Below are 20,944 nucleotides of genomic sequence, written 5' to 3'. Positions count from 1 at the left end.
GAAATTCAGAGGACTTCTTCCTGGCTTAACTGCCAGCCAAGGCCAAATCAGTGGCTGTCAAGAAAGGGGCATTATGACAACTATTTATTTGGAAATTTTTCTCCCAACTCTTTATTTATTTTCTCCCAACTAATTAGTTTGAGAATTTTCAACTATTTATTTTGAAAATTTTCAAATCCACCAAAAAGTAAAATGATACAAAAGAATACCTACTAAATCTTCTTCTAGCTTTACTTATGGTTCCATTTTTTGCTTTCTCCCTCTCTCTCCATCTCTCCGTCTCTCTATCTCTGTCTGCGTGTCTCCTAACAGCACGGATGTCCTCCTACCAGCCACAGTCTGAGCATCACCCGTGGGCTCTGACCCGCATTCTGTGTTATCACCCGTGTGACATCTCCTTGACCGTCCCCAAAATGTCCCCTTCGCAGCTGCCCTTTGTTGTCAGCCTTCCTTGGCATCCCTTGATCTGTAGTAATTCCCCCGTCCTCTCTTTCTTTCATAACATGGACATTTTTTGGAGAGCCAGGCCCATCGTGGGGTAGGACTTTTTTTGTGTCTCGCCACGTGCTTTTGGTGACACCTGACTCGACCCAGAAGAATCACCTTCCTTCTCAAGATTCAGGTTTGCACACAGGCTGGGTCACTGAGCTGCAGCGTATTCTTTTTCATCCTCTTATCATGTATCTCTCTTTTCTCGCTAATGTTAGAAACATCCGGATTGCTCAGAAATCTTGAGCTAGGCATAGACCCACAGTTCCTCAAAATAAAAATGCATCGTATGAGAGTGGGCTACCCCAAACCCTTGAGCGAACAACCCAGACAATCCAAACTTCCTAGAAGGTTTTCAGATGGACAATATCATTCATTGCAACTCCAGCCGGAAATGGAAGACCAAAGACCCAAACATACTATTTTTACATTATTTCGAACGAGCACATCTGCAGAGTCCATTCATCACGTGGCAGCTGGCAGTCAGGGTATGCTGGGTTGTGCAGGTCACGGTGGCCACCTTCAGCTGTTTATAGTCTGGGCGCAGGAACATCACAGATACGTGGTCCATTCGCTTGGCTGAACACCATTAAAAAGTGCAATTGAGAAACATACGGTCGATTGCTTTCCTGTGGTTATTTCCTCTTCCTTGCAGACTTTCACCCCATGTTTGTGCAGACCGATACTCAGCCCAAACTTGAAGGGGCCTGGAATTCCATGTGCACATGTGTGTGCATCTACATGTGTGTGCAGCTCCCCCATCCCACACCTGGACAGCCCACATGCTCTCTCAAGCGTAGAGATGGAAGAAGGGAAGAGTAGATACTTGAATTACAAGTAAGCAAGGTAGGAGCTGTCCCAAGAGAAAGCAACGATCCCAAGGATGGCAAGGAGAGTCTACACCGGTGGTCACACCCCACTCCCAGACAGCGCCAAGGACCCAGCAGTGAGCAGAAGATGACAATGGACCCAGGTCCCAGGTCTGCTGAGTGCCTCACGGACTGGGAGAGACCGTGAGGCTCAGTGGGCAAGAAGCTTCCTGAATTCAAGCCCTGCCCCCACCCCTGGCAGGTTTAGCAAGGTGCTGGCACCTTGATTTTCAACCCCTACCATCCAAAACTGTGAAAGAACAAGTTTCCATTGTTTTAAGCCACAGAATTTGTGGGAATTTGTTATGGCAGCAACAGGACACTAATACACACCGTGGAAACCAAAAGGAAGGGGAGTGATGGAATCTCTGGCCCTGAGGGAACACAAACCTCCCATATTAGAAGATGATGCTAATCCTATCCTTCTAAGCTATTTTTTAAACTTTCAAATGTTTATTATAAAATTTTTATGCATACTAAAGAATGCACAGATGGATAAACAACAAGGTCCTACCGTACAGCACAGGGAACTACATTCAATCTCCTGGGGTAAAGCATAATGGGAAAGAATATAAAAAATAATGTACATATATGTATAGCTGAGGCACTTTGCTGTACAGCAGAAATTAACACAACATTGTAAATCAACCATACTTCAATAAAAAAATAAATTAAAAAAATACACAGAGTCATACATAAGGTATAAAGAATAATGTAACCCCCCTCCCACGAACCCCCCCACCCAGCTTAAGAAAAGGACCATCACCAATGGCAAGAAAACTTTCTGTGCCCGGAGAAAGCAGCAGCCTGGGCGCCGTGCTCACCCTTATTCCATAACTTTGCTGGATGCATAAAATGTCCTCTAAAAATACACTGCAATCAACAAGGAATAAATATATTATGTGAATACATTGTTTAGATTTTATGTAAGTAGCAGCATAACTGAATGCTCCTATTCTTCCAAAGTGTGTTTTATTTTCACTCAATGGCATGTCTATGAAATTCACCAATGTCGATACTTGTTGCCCTAATTCATTTACTTCACTGCTGTAGAATATTCAGGTGAGAAAATCTACCACGACTTACACATCCACTCTCCTGCTAACACTGGGACTTTTAAAATATTTTTCTTTCTTTTATTTAGAAATCCTTCAATGTTTCTTTTTATTATGAAATGGTTCGCATGTACAGAAAAGCTTTTTTTTTTTTTTTTTTAACGGACATCCACATACCCACCACCAGACTGAGTCACATTTTAGCATTTTAAAAATACCTATTTTAGCATTTTAAAAATACCTATTTCACATCTTTTTTTTTTTTTTTTTTTTTTGGCCACAGCCTGTGGGATCTTAGTTCCCCGACCAGGGATCAAACCCATGCCCTTGGCAGTGAGAGTATGGAGTCCTAACCCCTGGACTACCAGGGAAGTCCCCCACATCTTTTTTTTTTTTTTTATCAGCGACCTTACAGATACCCACGAAGCTTTCTGTGTCATCTCCCCAGGCCCGGGCACCTCCTTTGTTCTTCATATTTCATTGAAGGATTTTTTCTGACAGTGAAACACAGTAAAGCAGAATATACATATATAACAAAGATGGATAAATTACAGATGCGTCCATACTACGGAATTCTACACCACTGTTAAAATGAGTAGACGTTAGGAATGGCAAATACCAAAGACGAAAAACTGAAAACATCAAGTTCTGCAGAATGATGTATAGACCATGATAATATTCACACCTTTTTTTTTTTTGACCGAGCCATGAGGCGTGTGGGATTTCAGATCCCTGACCAGGGCTCAAACCCATGTCCCCTGCATTGGCAGGCGGACTCTCAACCACTGCGCCACCAGGGAAGCCCTGGGTCTGTTGTTATAATCAATCCATTGTTCAAGGCCATGAGACTCGATTCACTGGCAGATCCCTACCGCCCGCCCTGCCCCTCTCAAGGGTCCCTCGGGACCCCCACCCACCCATACTCTTCCCGAGGCCTGAGATGCAAGCTTCGCCCAGAGCTTCAGAAAAGCTAGTCGCCACTGGTATCCCTCAGTGTCAAGGGGGTAGGCAGAGAAACCACACTTCTTCTTGGGCCCTTCCAAAACAACCCAAAGCAAAGAAGATGAGAAGGAGAAAAATCACGAGCTCATATGGTGGTAGATTAGCTTCGCGTGCATACGCACGTAATCTTTGTCACAACCCTGTGAAGTGGAATACTCCATCTTTTTTTTTTTTTTGCGGTACGCGGGCCTCTCACTGTCGCGGCCTCTCCCGTTGCGGAGCACAGGCTCCGGACGCGCAGGCTCGGCGGCCATGGCTCACAGGCCCAGCCGCTCCGCGGCATGTGGGATCTTCCCGGACCGGGGCACGAACCCGCGTCCCCTGCATCGGCAGGCGGACTCTCAACCACTGCGCCACCAGGGAAGCCCTGGAACACTCCATCTTAAACGTGAGCACACTGAGGCTCAGAGGGGTTAAGCGAGACGGAGCAGAAAGACAGGCAAGTAGTGACCCCACCCCCACCCCAGACCACAGTCCCTCCACCCGCGGGACCACAGCTGGCGCAGGTGCCCCCAGCCCCACTCGGGCTGCCCCGACCCTCCCTCAGCCCCCAGACCCCTTTGCCGTGTCTGGTACAGACACAGCTCAGCAGCCCTCAGGAGCTCCCTCCCTCCCGGAGACCACACCCCATGTCCAGAGGTTCAGGGGGCTCTAGATTCCTCCTTCTTGGGCTCCATGGACCAGGTGCACCTTCCCCGAGGAGCCCCAGAAATACAGCATCCTCTGGGGTCTCTATGGACCCCTGGCCTTGGGTGTGGAAGCAGGTCACACAGCGGGTGTGCGGTCAGCTGGCCGGCGCTGCTCTCCAGGCTGGATCTGCCTGCCTGGCCCCCGTCCGGTGGTCCGAGAGACCTTGAGGAGGTCTGTGGGCTCAGGGCCTGGTGTCCTCACTTGGACACCCACCTGCCAAGTCCCTGGAGAGCCCGGTGCTGTGATGGAGGCCCCGGTGCGTCCTCATCTGTCCTCACTAACGCTCCCGAGTCACTGGGAGGGAGAAAGCTGCCTTGTCGAGTCTGACAGGCTCCCAGGGGTCCAGCTGGAACCCATGGCTGCCCAGGGCTGCTCAGGGGAGTCTGGAACCCCAAGTCCCACCTTCCAGGCACACGGCCCCGCCAGCTGAAGAAGTTTGAGGGGGCAGTGGGGTTTCCTTATAGCCCCCCAAGTGCTGGCGGCAGGCTGGGCGAGCAGGGGCTTGGGCACGGGGGTCTCAGCCCTGAGCCCTGGGGACTCCAGGGGCCTGTCCCAGTGTGTGGACTCGGGCACAATGCAGGGCCACTACCGGTACCACTGGAGAAGCAGACACTGCTGGTCTGACCCAGGACTGGAGGCAGAGCACGGGGTGATGGAGAAGACTTCCCCCTCCTCAAAGGCCTTGACTCTCCCACCTCGGCCTCCAGGGCCTCAGCCTTGGCCCTTCCCCACCTGCTGCTTGAGCCGGGCCACCCTTTGCACTGAAGCATCTGCAGGGCGCGGCTCCCCTCCGGGACAGCCCAGGGTCAGGCTGGCCACAGTGCAGACGGGACAAGCTCCCACGCATCTTCAGCCACGGGTGGACGCCACTCGTTCTCCCCCGCCCAGCCTGGGTCCACCCTCACTCACCTGCATACCTCCTCAGTGTGCAGTTCGAGTCCCATCTTTCTGGCTGAGTTCATGCTGTCCCCTGCCTTGGGGCACTGACCTTTGGGTCCTGGGGACAGGTTGACACTGGTCTTTAACTCCAGAGGACACTGGGGCCGGGGCGGCCATCCTCCCAGCTGGAGCCCCAGGCCGAGCGGGCAGGTGAGCCTCCAGGCTCCCCCCAGGCAAGGACACCTTCATTTCTCACCTCCCTGCCCTGCCTGCACCCCTCTGCCCTCAAGCAAAGCCAGACCTCAGCCTGTCCTGAGTCAGGCTGGGAGGGGAGGCAGCTCCGGGTCCAAGGAGGCCGGACCCCCAGAGCCAGAGCCAGTGCCCACCCTAGCCCCACCTCCAGGACCCCAGGACCTCCCGGGGCTTATCTGGCCAGGACAGCGCTCCCAGCGACAGGCACGTCACTGCTTGTCTTGAGCAGCCAGACGTTCCCGGGAAGGGTGTGGGACGCTGCTCCCTCCTCGGGGACCTGAGGGGAGGCTGCTCGGGCACGAGGCAACCTGTCAGCCCGGGGCCAAGGGAGATGCCCCCTCACCAGACCCCACCCCCGACTTGGATGAAAGTTTTAAAATATCATTTGTTTTCGTTGTGTTGAGGCCACGCTCCCTCCTCAGCTACTTAATTACATCCAAAGTTGGAAAAACACCACAAAAATATTCAACCTAAAATAGGAAATCCACTCGAGTTTTATCTTTTTTTCATGAATTGCACCATTCTTCCGGAACCCCTGCGCCCCAGTCTGGCCGGGGGGAGGGAGGGACCAGCTGGAGGGGTTGTTCAGCTCTGGGGGCTTCCACTCGTGTGATCGTGGGCTTGGTGATTTTATGAAGGAGTGTTTTGAGAGGAAAGGCCCAATTCTTTAAAACCCTTCTTACAATCATTGGAGTGGTACAAAAGGCAAGAAAGCCAACACATGCTAAGTCTGCACTACGCGTTGTACATGTAACAACGGGGTCAAACACGTAACATGCATGATGTCGTGCAAACTTCCCGACCAGATCCACACGGGAGGCAACAGAGCTGAGCGCCGACCGAGGGGGTCCGGTTTCCCGGGCACGACGAGCTCCCAGTCCGGGATCTTCTGCCCCCTCTCCGCGGGGCAGCCCCTTGGGAGCGCCTCGCCATGCAAGGCCCCAGAGTAGGAACGAGAAGGGAGAAATGAAGCCAAAAGTGCAGCCTCAGACCCGAGCCCACTCGCCCCCAGCAGTTCACAGCACCTACCTATACAAACGCCTCTTTTATTTTCTCTGCTCCTGTGCTCTAACTTCTGGGGCCTCCTGACCCCCCAGGGGCTGCCCCTCCCACAGTTAGCCAATTCCTAGATAGCAAACCACTGCCCGCAGCCTGCTTTGCAGATGCAAACCTCTCAAAGCACAGCCCACACCTCCCCACCTCCCCCATGGGGCTCTAGCACTCAGGGCCACTAGCTCCTGCTCCGATGAGCCAGGGGCAGGTCCCAGACAGCCAGGGACAGCGCCTGTGCCACAGAGCCCCCGAGATGATTCGAAACAGCCAACCCTAAGCCTGCTTACCCTGACTCACCGTTCCTTCCCGCGGGAACCACCATAAAGGCTCCTGACCACACAGCCCCCTGCCGCTGCCCGCCCCCCCCGACCCGACAGCGCTTCCCTGAGCGGCGGTCCCCGGTGGCACACCCCCTCCGCTGGAGAAGTGTGAGTAAAACTCTATCCACTGAATGACAGCTGTCTCCTGAGGTGCTGGCCTGGTCCTTCCTGCTAATAATAATGCCTCCGTTAAGACACGCCTTCCGCAGACAGGCCCTCGGCCTGGGACACCCCGCTGCTGGGGAGTGGGGAGACCCTCCTCTGGTCCCCACTCCCCATCTGCCCCCGGGGGTGGGGGCTGGGCAACACTGGGTCCCCTCTCTGGGTCCCAGAGTCGGACGATTGTGTCCTGAGCCTCGGATGGCATGGTGGCCACGGGAACCACAGGAACAGGAACAGTCCATGACAGGACCTCCCGTATCCCCCCACCCCCAATCCCCGTCCCGCTCCCTTTTCGTCCCAGTGTGCACTCCTCGCTGAGTCCCCGCGACGCGCCCGAGACGTGACAAAACCAGGTTCCGGCCTGCAGACATGGGCACTGAGAGACAGAGGCCCGCCGGCCCGCCCAGGGCCGCAGGGCTGGGCTGAGGCTGCCCTGTGTGAAGCTGCCCACTTCGTGGGGCAGAAACGGCTGAGTAGCGGCCCCGTGGTGTAGCCAAGGCTCCCGCTAGCATGGTCGGGCTTGGACACAGGCCGCCAGCTGTGAACAAGCTCAGGAAGGATTCGTCCAAACAAACGCACCCGGTGTTTTGGGTGATGGTACAGGCTTAAGACAACAGGTATTTCCTTTCTTGCAGTCTGGAGGCCAGAGTCTGGAATCAAGGTGTCCCAGGGCTCCAGGGGAGGGTCCTTCCTTCCTCTTCCAGCTTCTAGGGGCTCCAGGCATCCCTGGGCTTGTGGCCACGTCCCTCCAGTCTCTGTCTTCGTGGTCACGTGGCAGTCCCTCTGTGTGTCTCTCCTCTCCTGTCTCTTATAAGGACACTTGTAATTGTGTTTAGGGTCCACGTGGGTAATCCAGGATGGCCTCATCTCAAAACCATCACTTCTTCTCAGTAAGGTTCCAGGGATTGGACGAGGACGTGTCTGTGGGGGCCCCATTCAGTCCAGGACACGCACCACCCTGGTGTTTACTGCTGTCGTTGCCAACACACTGAGAGCAGACGCTCCTCTCGAAGCTGTGCTGAGAGCCTGGCGTGCGCGAGGCCCCGCTGGCAGCAGTGGGCAGAGAACCCGGGGACTGGCATGGGACATGGCGGGGAGAAGACGAAAGGGGGCAGGAGGGCAGGGCAAGCTGGGGTGTGGTGTCAAGTATCCAGGCCAGGGACAGCTCACAGGGAAGGTGGCCTTTGAGGAAAGGGGGAGGGGCAGCGGGAGAGCGTCCCAAGACCCAGCAGGCAGAGCGGGCAGGGCGGCAACAGGGCCCTGCAGGTGGAAACCTTGTCCCTGGGCCTGGAGGCCAGGCAACTCTTCACTCCTTAAAGCCACGTGCAGAAGCGCAGAGAAGCCGGGGGACCTCGGCCGGGAACCACAGGCTGCGCGGAACACTTATTCCACGGGCGGCACTTGTTACGCAAATGAATTCGAAGCTAAATCCACTTGAAAAATGTTAGAACAAACAGCATCTCTACACATAACTTCTGACTTGCACTCTGAGTCCCCAGGGCCACAGAGCAGCCCACAGAAGAGGCGAGTCCTCAGCAGGACCAGCTCAGAGCACGTAGCTCTGCGGAATAGAGTTTAGAAAAGTATTTTAACCCTTAAGAATCTGTCAGCAGCTGGGGCCCCAGGGTTTGAGGCCGGCAGGTGGACGGTTGGGGTGGGTCCTCGGGAAAGGGACCAACATCTGTGGCCCCAGACATCCCACAGCGGCACCGCCCAGTGACCCACCGTGTGGGATCCAGCGCCAGGCCGGGCACGAGCTGTCCAGGAACGGTGACGGCCCACTGGACACCGGCCCCCAGGCTGCTGCCCCCCCACGTCCCTCAGGTGCTGAGGAAGAGAAGGGCTGGACCACATGGAGGATATTATCTCCACCTGAGCTCATCCCGTGACCAGGAGGGGCCCTCCCACTTCCAGCGACCTGGCCAAGCGCCCAGGTCCAGCCAGCCGGGCCCCGGGGACACGAGAGGTTTCAGGGCCCGGGGGGAGCCCTGGGCGGCAGTGTGCAGGCAAGAAGGCTTGGGGCCCCTGCACCAGACACCCCTGAGGACTTTCAGGCTCCCGTCGGACTGGGAGTTGGGGGCAAGGATGGGGAAGCAGGCTGGCGGGGTCAGTATTTAAAAGCCGGCGCTCTGGGTCCTCGTTTGAATGTACGGGCAGGTGTGCCTGTCCTGAGAGCTGTGAGGACGGCCTTCCTCCAGCCCTCCCTCCACCTCCACCTAACTCGGCCCCTCCACGTACCTCGGGGAGACTGAGGCTGGGGCACGGTGAGGGCGGTCAGTGCAGGCCCCCCGGGACGCCAGAGTCCAACTCGGCTCTCTGGGGCCCGAGACACCGTCACTGCGTGCCTGGCGAGGGGAAAGCCTGGAGGGGGTAAAGGCGAGAGACCTCCCCCCGCACCTCCCACCGGGGCACAAGGACAACCACAGAGAAGGGTGCCAGCAAGGACGCTCAGGTACAAGGCAGGGAGGCCCCAGGGGTCTGTGGGAGGTTCCAGGGTCTTAAAGGAGGCAGGACCTGGGTGAGTGCGGAGGGGGCGAGGGCGGTCCCGGCAGGGGCACAGCCCAGCGAAGGGGTGACTATGGGAAAAACTCAAGGTGTGCAGGTGGGCTCCCCGCCTCCACCGTGTCTCTGTGTCTCTATCTCTGTCTCTGTCTCCCCTGACTCCTCACCCCAGAGACAGGGCCCTGATGCCCCCCCCCACTGCATCTCTGAGGCTAAGAACAAAAGCCACGTGGACCCCGGGGAGAGGGGCCCAGGGGAGGGAGAGGCTGCTCTGAGACCCTCCACTGCCTCTGCTTCCCTGTGACGGCGTCTCTCCCCTCGGACCAGAGCAGGGCTTGGCTTCTCGCAGGCAGCAAACACCTGTGTCAGTTTCTCCCCCAGAGGACCGGGGCCCCGCCACCAAGTCCACACACATGCTGAGGCTTCAGAGCCACACTCGGCACGACCCGCTGGCAGCGGGAGCCCCGGGTCGCATCCCTGCCCAGGTGGGAGAGCAGGGGAGGCTGGGCACGTCCCCCAGCCTTCCCTCATCCGCCAAACCGCCTACTGCCCCCACCAGAACATCTGCACCCACCCTTGTCCACGGCAAGTGCAGGACAGAGTGGTGGTCCTGGCCCTCCAGGGTGGGAGGGCCCCCGTGGAGTCCCTGAGTCGTGTCCTCATGAGAGCCCCCTTTGCCTGCAGAGACCTGTCCAGCCATCACTGACCTCTGCGACACGGCTACCGCGGTGTAGCCGTGTCAATCGATCTTTGCGCATTTAATCTAAACATCCAGCCGGGGGCAGGCCTGCCCACCTGGTCGGCCATCCTCATCTCCCTGTGTTGGGTGCATCCTACCTAATCCTCCTTTTACAAAGAGGTGATGAGGCCTGAAGGGTTGGGCACTGGCCGGGAAGGCGCCCCGGGCTGGAGCTGCGTCTGTCCAGCTGCGCCGGGACGCCACCCGCCTTCCCGGGGCAGTGATAACAACGGCAACGTCTGTGGCCTCCCTCCAGGGTCCTTCCCACCGGCCGCGGAGCCAGCCAGCATGTTCGGGCTCTGGAGGACCTTCACCGGCGTGGTTTTCTACCTCACTCTGGCTGTGGGCCTCGGGGGGCTGGTGGGGAACGGGCTGGTCCTCTGGCACCTGGGCTTCCACATCAAGAAGGGCCCCTTCTCTGTCTACATCCTCCATGTGGCCACCGCGGACTTCCTCTTCCTGGGCTGTCAGCTGGGCTTCTCGGCCGTCCAGGCGGCCCTGGGCTCCAAGGACAGCCTCTACTTCGCCGTCACCTTTGTTGCCTTCTCCGCGGGGCTCTGGCTGCTGGCCGCCTTCAGCGCCGAGCACTGCCTCTCCGACATCTTCCCCACCTGCTACCGGGGCTGCCGCCCCAGACACACGTCGGGCATCGTCTGCGGCCTGATCTGGGCCCTGACCCCGCCGGCCGTGCTGCTGCCCGCCAACGCCTGCGGCCTGCTGCGCGAGGGCCTGCGCCTGTCCACCTGCCCACGGTACCACGTGGCTAGCGTCACGTGGCTGCTGTCCTTGGCCTGCGTGGCCTGCGTGGCCGGGCTTGCACTCTTCGTCTGGGTGACGTGCTGCTCCCAGCGCCCGCGCCCTCGGTTCTACGGCAACTTCCTGGGCTCCGTATTCCTGCTCTTCTTCTGCAGCCTCCCCTACATCCTCTACTGGACCCTGCACCCCATCCTGAACCTCCTGCTGCCTGTGTTCCTCCTGCTGGCCACCCTCCTGGCCTGCGTCCCCTGCAGCGCCAGGCCGCTCATCTACTTCGCGAAGGGCCGGCAGCCGGGCAAGCGGGAGCCACTCCAGGTGGTCCTCCAGAGGGCCCTGGGGGAGGGGGCCCAGCTGGGGGCCGGGAGCCTGTCCCTGCCCATGGGCCGCATGTCAGGGCCGGCCAGGGTCCCCCCAACCCTTCACCAGACCCTCCAGGACCATGTGTCATCCCGACCCCCCCCCAGCTCACTGGCCCTGGGGACCCAAGGGCCGGGGGCATCAGGAGAGCCGTGGTCTTGACTCCCACATGCCCAGCCTGTGGAGTACAAGGAAGGCCTGAGGAGAAGGCCAGAGACACAGCAGCTAAGCGGGGAGTCCCCAGGACTGGGGTGAGGATGGGCACCCCAGCTGCCGCCTCCTTCCCCCCCTGCCACCAGCTGAGGGCTGGGGTGGAGGGGAGGCCGCCCCCCAAGGCCCACGTGGGCAGCTGGGCGGGGCCTGTCCTCGCTGAGGCCGTGCTGTGATCCTTCCACTATAGAGTTCTCGGGCTGCCTCACCCACAGGCTCCCAGCGCCCAGGTGACCCCTGCCCAGCAGTCTCCCCACCGGCCACCAGATGGCGCTGCTTCCTCACCAAACGCACCCATAAGTGTGCCCGCCAAAGCAGGGTCACTGCAGAGCCTGGCGCCAGCTGGGCCCTCCCCTGCCCCTTCCAGCCCTGTCGCCCGGAACGGGGGTCCTGGACACCTGCTGCCTAGAGGGTGCTCTTGCCCCCAATCCCCATTTCCAACTTCCCCTCCTCCCAGGAATCCTTTGCTCACTCATCACCCCCACCCATCCCTGCACACTCCTTGCAGACCCTGCCCAGCCAGTGTTTGCACCGCCCTCCTCCCACTCCCCTGGGCTTCCCTTGGGAAGGAAGGAAGGAAGGGAGGGAGGAAGGGAGGGAGGGAACTGCAGCCATTCCTTTTAGCTTTCAAAGAACAAATCATTGTATGTGTCTCTGATTTTTTAAAATAAATTTATTTATTTTTACTTTTCGCTGTGTTAGGTCTTCGTTGCTGCACACGGGTTTTCTCTAGCTGTGGCGAGCGGGGACTACTCTTCACCGGGGTGCGCGGGCTTCTCACTGCAGTGGCTTCTCTTGCTGCAGAGCATGGGCTGTAGGCACGCGGGCTTCAATAGATGTGACACGTGGGCTCAGTAGTTGTGGCGCACGGGCTTAGTTGTTCCGCGGCATGTGGGATCTTCCAGGACCAGGGCTCAAACCTGTGTCCCCTGCATTGGCAGGCAGATTCTTAACCACTACGCCACCAGGGAAGCCCTCTGAAGATTTTTTTTTTTTTTTGCAGTACGCGGGCCTCTCACTGTTGTGGCCTCTCCCGCTGCGGAGCACAGGCTCCGGACGCGCAGGCCCAGCGGCCGTGGCCCACGGTCCCAGCCGCTCCGCGGCACGTGGGATCCTCCCAGACCGCGGAACGAACCCGCGTCCCCTGCATCGGCAGGCGGACTCTCAACCACTGCGCCGCCAGGGAAGCCCTGATTTTTTTTTTTAAATGACAGTTCATAGTCATTGTCAAGACTTTCAAGTCCTACAGAAAATATTGAAAAGATAAATCACCAAAACTCTTTGGACCTAGAGGGAGACATTTTGGGCATAGAACCCTCCAGCTGTGTTTATTTTTCTAATAGAGACCCACAGAAATTTCAATTTTTACCAAAAAGAAAACATTCTATATATCCTATGTGAAACCTGTTACAATAAAGCATTTTATAACTCCAGGAGAATTGTTTTAAAAAGTCCTTTTTTCACTAGAAAATGTATGTGTTGCTCATTATGGGAACTTCAGAGAACATTAAGAAATGGAAAGAAGAAAGACTTACCTATAGCCCCCCAACCCGGAAACACCTTTGCAGGTTGTCCATCCTTCCCTGGGATGGGCAAGGTTCTGGCCAGTCCTGTTCGCCCTGCCTGGTCTCCCCAGACTGCCCTTAGGACTGGATGACTCCAGCCCAGGGAGGCCAGGGCTCTGGCAGACTAAAGACCATCCCGTTCGGCAGGTTCAGGAAGGTGGGTGAGGACCCCAGCCTTGGCTTTGGGGGGTAGGGTGCCGAGGGGCCATCCATTTGTGGGACCACTTCCTGCTGGACCCCAAGGAGGGGTGTGGCCTCCTCCCTGGAACGCCTGGAAATGGGATGAGGGTGAGGGCAGCTTCAGAGGGGCCCCAGCATAAGCCCCGCCCTCCCAGCCCCAGGAAATAGCTGTGAGGCCCCCTGAGGGGCCATCCATCTGTGTGCTGCCACTGGGGACAGACGGTCAGCTGCCCCTGGGGCGCGTGATAAACAGCCCAGTCTAGACAGATGGGGAGTGCGGGACCTCTGGCCCTGGAACCCGCCGCTGGGGCGAACGGGCGGCAGCCTGGGCCCAAAGAGCCAGCGTGTTCCCAGTCCTGGAGGAGTGATGGCCACCTGGAGGGACGGGGCTGTCACAGGGCTGGGCTCCCATCCCACTGGCACCTCTCCAGCTTGGTGACCTCCAGCGAGTCACTGAATAGCGGGGAGCCGTGTCTGCAAAAGGAGAGGGAACAGCATCTCCTTCCCGGGATGCAGAGGTAGGAGGCAGGCAGCCAGGCTCGCAGAGGGCGGACAGTGCTGGGGCCCGTCCCCACCTTCAAGGCCAACCGCGTTGCATCCCCCGTCTCTGCCTCCGTCTCAGGGCAGTCCTCCGGATGGCCCCAGCCCAGCCTCACCTCGGCACTCACCTCACCTCACCACCTACGCTGCCTGCTGGCGTCACTGCTCCTGGCACATCCTGCTCGGCCATCAGGACCCGTCCTTGGGCCGGTCTGTTCTGTGACACCGGGAGCTCCCTGGCAGCGGGCGCCCTGCCCTCAGCTCCTCTGGTGCTCACCTGCCCTGGCTGAGAACCCAAGGGGACCCCTTTGCCCAGAGCGGCCTCCCACCCACCACGCACTGCATTTCCTGCACCCATGTTTGCACCCCTGTTAGTGTCCATGTGTCTCACGGGAAGGTGGGCTCCTGGGGGGAGCTGTCTCCCTGGGCCGAGAACCGGAGGCCCAGGCGGAGGGGCCTGACAAGTATTTGTGGAATGGATGGACCTGTGGTTGGGTGAACGGGTGATGGCGCAAAAGATGGGGTCAAGTGAATCAAGGGCATGGCCGAAGTGGAGCACCACCGAATGGACTCGGACCAGGTCTGTCTTGGGTCCTGGGACATTCCAGGCCAGCGGAGCCCTGACTACTGACCCGACACCTGAGAGGGGGGTGAAGAAGGGAGGGGATCTGCTCTCACGGCCGAGTCCAGCCACCACAGCCTGTCACCTACTCTCGGCCACACTCTCCCCTTTCAGCCAGCAAACCCCAACAGAGCCAACTCGGGGCCAGGCACTAGGCGGGAGCTCGAGGGAGGGTCGTGTCATGGTGTGGCCCTGGTCCCCAAGGAGCTCAGCATCTGGAGAAGGGACAGACACATTGACACAATCCAAGGATAGCGTGTGAAGAGGTTTAGGGAGGCACCTTCTGTCTCGGCTCACCCTTGACAATCATTACCTGCCCCTTTTTACCCACACGTGTCCCAGTGTGGGTGACAAATCATCACATCACCTTAGTGTTAGGGAAGCACAGAAGAGGGAGGGTCTCATGTCCCTCACTCAGAAAGCAGAGGAGGCTTCCTGGAGGAGGGGGTGTCTGCGCTGAGCCTTACAAAGTAGTGTAAGGAAAGGACTGCCATCAGTTGGGGGCGGTCTGAAAGGCCCCAAACACAGGCACTTGCTGAGAAGAAAAGAAAGACGGGGGTCCGCAGAGGAGGCTGTGGCAGCTGGACCCCGGGATGGGGACAGGTGTGCACCAATACGGGACAGAGGACACCCCAGGGAGGCATGGGGCATGAGACACACATGTGACCTTCCTCCCGGGTCTGTATTTCCTGTGATTCATCACAAATAAAATGTAGACAGTGTGGACTTCCCTGGTGCCACAGTGGGTACGAATCCGCCTGCCAGTACAGGGGACATGGGTTCAAGCCCTGGTCCGGGAAGATCCCACATGCCTCGGAACAGCTAAGCCCGTGCACCACAACTACTGAGCCCATGTGCCACAACTACTGAAGCCCACGCGCCTAGATCCTGTGCTCCGCAACAAGAGAAGCCACTGTGATGGAAGCCCATGTGCCACAACTACTGAGCCCATGTGCTGCAACTACTGAAGCCCGCGCACCTAGAGACCGTGCTCCACAAGAGAAACCACTGCAATGAGAGAAGCCTGCACGCCACAACGAAGAGTAGCCCCAGCTCACCGCAACTAGAGAAAGCCCACGTGCAGCAACAAAGACTCAATGCATCCAAATAAATAAATAAATAAAATTATTATTTTTTTTAAATGTAGATGGTGTGAAACAGAGGTCAAGTTTCAGCTGGTTTTTGTTTTCTTTTATTTCTATGTGGCTAACCAGTCATTCTAGTAACATTTGTTGAAAAGACTTCCCTTTTCCCATGAATAACATGGACGCCTTTACTTTAAATCAGTTGATTGTATGTGGTGGGTCTATTTCTGGACTCTGTTCTGTGTTGGTCTATTTGTCTGTCCTTATACCAGCATCACACTGTCTTAATTACCAGCATTAAAGTATATCATGAAGTCAGGTGGTCTAAGTCCTACAATTTTTTATTCCTTCTTCAAGATTTGCATTTCTATATAAATTTTAGAATCAGCTTGACAATTTTTTTCAAAAATCTACTGAAAATCTGACTCGGATTGCATTGAATCTATTCAGTTATTCTATAAAAAAATTCATGGGGAACTGACATCTTAACAGTATGGAGTTTTTCAGTTGATAAGCATGTTTAAGCCCCATTTATTTCAGTCTTTGACTTCTGTCAGGTATTTTTTGTAGTTTTCAGCATAGGTATCTTGTTCATATTTCGGGAAGTTTACCCCTGGGTATTTGACGTGTCTTGATGCTATGCAAAATTATCTTTTAACTTCATTTTCCAGTTGTTTGATCTTGCCTTTTTATAGGATTGAATAACTCTCCTGCCAACTTACTAAATTCGTGCTAATAGTCTTTCTGAAGTCTACTTAGTTTGTGTACTATGTACACAAACATGTCATTTGTAAATAGAGATCATTTTACTACTTCCTTTTACTTCCTTTTCTTCCTTTATTGCACAGGCTAAGACCTCTCTCATACAATGTTGAATAGAAATGGTAAAAATGGGGACTTCCCTGATGGTCCAGTGGTTAAGACTTCACCTTCCAATGCAGGGGATGCAGGTTCTATCCCTGGTCGGGAGCTAAGATCCCACATACCTTGGGGCCAAAAAACCAAAACATAAAACAGGAGCAATATTGTAACAAATTCAGTAAAGACTTTAAAAATGGTCCACATAAAAAGAAAATAAATAAATGGTAAAAATGGGCATCCTTGCCTTATTCCCAGTCTTACAGGGAAAAGTGTTCAATATTTCACCATTAAATATGATGTTATATGTAGGCTTTTTGTATATGCCTGTTATCATATTGATATAATTTCCATCTATTCCTAATTTTCTTAGAGTTGGGTTTTTTTTTTACTCATGCACGGGTATTGAACATTATCAAATCTTTTTCTTCACTTATTAAGATGACATATGGTTTTTCTCCTTTGGTCTGTTACTTTGTTGAATTACATTGATTCATTTTCCAGTGCTGACTTTGTAGTCCTTGGATAAAACTTGCTTGGCCATAGTAGATTAATTATCCTTTTTATATATTGATGGGTTTGATTTGCTAATCTTTTGATAATGGCATTTGCAGTTACATTCATGGAAGATGCTGTTCTCTAGCTTATTTTCTCATAATGCCCTTGTCAGTTTGGAGTATCAGTTATCCCCTGTTACTCTGTAAGAATTTGGAAAAGACCAGCACTCTTTCACCAGAGAAACCATCTTTTGTAGGAGGAGTGTAAAATACAATTTCAGTTTCTTTAAAAAATACAGGGCTACCTAGATTCTCTTTTTCTTCTTGCATCAGTTTTAGAAAGTCTCGTTTTTCAGGGAATTTTTCCACTTCACCATTTGAATTTAGCTTAAATGTGAATGAGCCATCTTGGAGGTAGACCCTCCAGCCCCAGTCAAGACATCAGATGACCACAGCTGTGATCAAAATCTTGATTTCAAGACCCTGAGCCAGAACTACCCCAGATAGGTCACTCCCCAATTCTTGACTTACAGAAGCTATGAGATAATAAAAGTTTATTGTTTTAAGTTGCTAAATTTTAGAGTAATTAGTTATGAAGCGATAGATTACTAATACAATCATGAAATGTTCCTCTTTGTCTCTGGTGATAGTTCATGCCTTGAGGTCTACTTTATTCGAAGGTAATAGTTAGCTGAACTGACTATCTTGCGATTACTGTTTACATGTCATATTTTTTCATTCTTTTCTTTCAGTCCATTTGCATCTTTAAAGTGTGTCTCTTGTAAACAGCATATTATTGGGTAGTATTTTTTTTTTAATCCAATGGGAGCTCCCAAGGAATTGAGGGGTATTTGCACACAGATTTGGGGGGGCTCTCCTCTCTGTGTATCTCTCTGTTCTCGGATTTTCTCCTTCAATTTCCAGTCCCTCTGGCAGCCCCAAATTCCAAACTCTGTCTTCCATCTCAGTAAGACTGACCACTTTCTGCCTGCCCCAATCTTCAACGCACCACCGGAGAAAAGCTGGATAGATGTGGAGCTCACCAATTTGTCTCCTTCCCCCCAGAATCATGTGGTAGGCTGAATAATGCCCCCAAAGATGTCTACACCCTTTGTAATAATAACACTCCATATGAAAGTGTAGGTTGCCAGACAGATTTTTTTTTTGAATGATACGACTATAAGCTGCCCACAAGAGACACACTTTAGATTCAAAGGCACAAATAGTCTAAATGTAAAATGATATAAAATGCAAACAATAACCAGAAGAGAGCAGGGGTGGCTACACTAATACCAGACAACACAGACTTTAAGTAAAAAATTGTTACTAGAGATAAACCAGGACATTTTTTTTGGATGATGAAAGGATCAGCCCATCAAAAAAACACAACACCTATAAACACCTGTGCTTGTGGTATGCTGAAAATGCCCCCTAAAAGATATCCATGCCCTAATCCATGCGACCTGTGAGTGTTCCCTTGTATGACAAAAGGGACTTTGCAGTGTTATTAAATGAAACATCTTGAGGTGAGGAGATTGCCCTGGATTGTCCAGGTAGGCCCAACGTAATCAGAAGGGGGTCCTTATAAAAGGGAGACAGGAAGACCAGAGAAGGTACAGCAAGCAGAAGGAAGACACAGGGAAGCAAAGTCAGAGAAAGAGAAGATGCTACACCAGTGGCTGTGAGTATGGAGGAGCGGACCACAGGCCAAGGAACACAGGTGCCCCTAGAAGCTGGAAAAGGTAGGAACAGATTCCCCCTGGAGCCCACAGACGAGTACAGCCCAGCATTTTAGACTTCCACCCTCCAGAACTATAGGCTCTATAATTCATAATAAAGTTATTAATTAACTAATTCATTAATTGCCTTAAAATTGTAAGAAGTTCTGTTCCTTTAAGCCACCAAGGTCATGCTCATTTGTCAGAGCAGTGAAGAGAAACTAATCCAGATTGCGTCCCTCCAATTTCTGCCTGCATTTATCTACTCTCCTGTGTCTTCTTACAGTCGCTTTTTGGTTTTAAATTTATTTATTTTATTTATTTTTATTTTTGGCTGTGTTGGGTCTTCATTGCTGCACGTGGGCTTTTCCCTAATCATGGCAAGCGGGGTCTTCTCTTGTTGTGGAGCATGGGCTCCAGGCGCGTGGGCTCAGCAGTTGTGGTGCGTGGGCTCAGTAGTTGTGGCACATGGGCTTAGTTGCTCCGTGGCATGTGGGATCTTCCCAGCTCAAGGATCAAACCTGTATCCCCTGCACTGGCAGTTTCTGATTATTGAAAGCAGTAGGGTTCGTCTGATTCCAGCTACTCTTCCAGCTCTCTCATTGTACGCATTTTTTTTTAATGAAAAGAATAAGGATAATTCTGAATTCCAAAACATGTATGTCCCCAAGGGTTGGGGGGCCCATACCCGTCTCCTGGGGCTGCATGAGGATTAAATGAGGTGACTCACTGCACAGAGAGCACGTTACATGAGGTTTGGCATAAATCAAGCCTCCAGCGATGTTAATGTCTTTGTAGGTTCAGACGGCCATAACAAGAACACCCGACACTGGGCGGCTTATATAACAGAAATGCATTTTTCACAGCCTGGAGGCTGGAAGTCCAAGATCAAGGTGCTGACATGGTAGGGCGAGGGTGAGAGCCCTCTTCCTGGTTTGCAGATGGTGCCTTCTCTCTGTCCTCACACAGCAGAGAGAGATGTCTCTCCCTGCCCCTTCTTATAAGGACACTAATCCCATCACGGGGCCCCACCCCCATGACCTAATCACCTCCCAAAGGCCTACCTCCCAATACCATCCCATTGGGGGTCAGAGCTTCAAAGTATGAATCCAGTTCAGAGGAGCTGGTTATGGTCAGAAGAATGAAAAAGGGCAGTACCCAGGCCCATGACTTACGGGTGAATCAGCTGGACTTAGCAATAGACTAAACAGGGCTGCAGTGTCGGTTTCTTCCTCCCATGGGACGCTTGTGGGTGAGCATACAGTTCTCCCAGGGAAGGAGTCTCCCGGGGCTGTCATCACCTCCCAGCAGGGCTTTTGTCCCTTCAGGCATGGAGTCTGCAGCCCTCAGCTCTGCACCCCCCTCAGCCTGCAGGCCGCAGGGGCTGAGAGTTTGCAGAGTGAATGGATGCTTCCTGGACCTCCAGGAAAACTGCTCTGAAGTCCAGGGAGGCCCTCAGCCTGTCTGCCTTCCCTCTCTGCCCTCGTGCAGTGCCCTGACATCCCACTTGCAGGCTGACCTTTGCTAGCCAGAGGTTCCGGGGGCCCATCTGTCCGCATGATCACCCTCCAGCAGCCCCAGGTGCCAAGGCGGGGGCTTTGAGGAGAGACCAAACTCACAGTGTGGAGCTGCTGACAAGGATGCTTCACAGCCTCAGACGGCCCTGAACCTCTAGTGGGCATCAGGGCCCTGCTTGGCCTGAGAGCTCATCAGACACCACACAGGGCAGGCCCTCAGTGGTCATCCCTGGGCCAGAGGTCAGCCACTGGGGACCCAAGAGCCTGAGGTCAGGTACCTTTGCTGGCATTCACAAGGGTTAAGTCTGAATTAGTTTCCAGCACTTAACAATTGGGAAATTTCTCATCGAAATCCAGATTTCTAGCCTCTCCTAAATGTCAGAGACTGGCAAACCTCACCCACATTGCCCCCGGCCCACAAGGGAGGGGTGGGGAGGGGCCAGCCTCCTGGAGTCCCCTTCTCCACTGTCACCCTGAGACCAGGCCACACCGCTACATCACACTGTTGTTTCCTAGGTTGAAGAGGAACGTGAATGGGTCTTTTTGCTCCCGTTTTTAGCGAAATGTGGGGAAAGACAGACCCAGGGAGCCCCCCTTTTAGAGAAAAATCAGAGGGAGCTCGTTTCCTTGTGGACGTGACGAACATTCTTTTGTGTATAATGTGCAACAAAACGTGTGTGTCATTGAACCCCCTGCAAGGGTAAGATTCCCCCCTCCCCCGCCCAGATGGGACCCCGTCATTCTGCTGATGGAGAGAGGGAGGCCCAGGCAAAGGGGGGCTGTCCCCAGTCCCCCAACAGGGCCACGGCAGAGCCGGGCCTCCTCTGACAGGTGTGTGGGCACATCTGCGACGCTGGTGCCCAGGCCCTCGGAGCCGCGATGAGGACCCTCGTGTCTCAGCCCCGCAGGGCCTGCGGACAGGGCGGGCGCAGGCCCGTGAGAGATGATGTCCCAGGCCCCCAGCCCACCCTCCTGCAGACAGGCGTGCGCACCCTCCAGCAAGGGGGCGGCAGGTGGCCTGCGCCAG

The 20,944-nt window shown here is 54.3% G+C and overlaps 1 protein-coding gene across 2 annotated transcripts; it reads left to right on the top strand.

Annotated features, from left to right (window-relative positions):
* The first annotated feature begins 6,453 nt into the window (after positions 1-6,453).
* Positions 6,454-12,011, top strand: MRGPRG (MAS related GPR family member G). Of its 2 annotated transcripts, none has more exons than XM_022591107.3 (2): positions 6,454-6,717; positions 10,269-12,010. In XM_022591107.3, exon 2 carries the CDS (start codon positions 10,301-10,303, stop codon positions 11,285-11,287), a length of 987 nt encoding a protein of 328 aa, XP_022446815.3. In that variant the 5' UTR covers positions 6,454-6,717; positions 10,269-10,300; the 3' UTR covers positions 11,288-12,010. The 2 variants fall into 2 exon arrangements, with proteins under 2 accessions (XP_022446815.3, XP_022446813.3); XM_022591105.3 differs by lacking the exon at positions 6,454-6,717 and having other exon boundaries at positions 9,309-11,376; positions 11,526-12,011.
* The last annotated feature ends 8,933 nt before the right edge of the window (positions 12,012-20,944 follow it).

The sequence above is a fragment of the Delphinapterus leucas genome, chromosome 7, assembly GCF_059928025.1.
Source record: "Delphinapterus leucas isolate spDelLeu-1000000601 "Yukka" chromosome 7, BTC_Dleu_Yukka2, whole genome shotgun sequence".
Classification (NCBI taxonomy): Eukaryota; Metazoa; Chordata; class Mammalia; order Artiodactyla; family Monodontidae; genus Delphinapterus; species Delphinapterus leucas.
This window is presented reverse-complemented; position numbering and strand designations above follow the sequence as displayed.

What these genes read in the sequence shown, in the direction of transcription:
- MRGPRG (XM_022591105.3), top strand. Translation starts at nt 10,136, where the DNA reads ATGAGGCCTGAAGGGTTGGGCACTGGCCGGGAAGGCGCCCCGGGCTGG.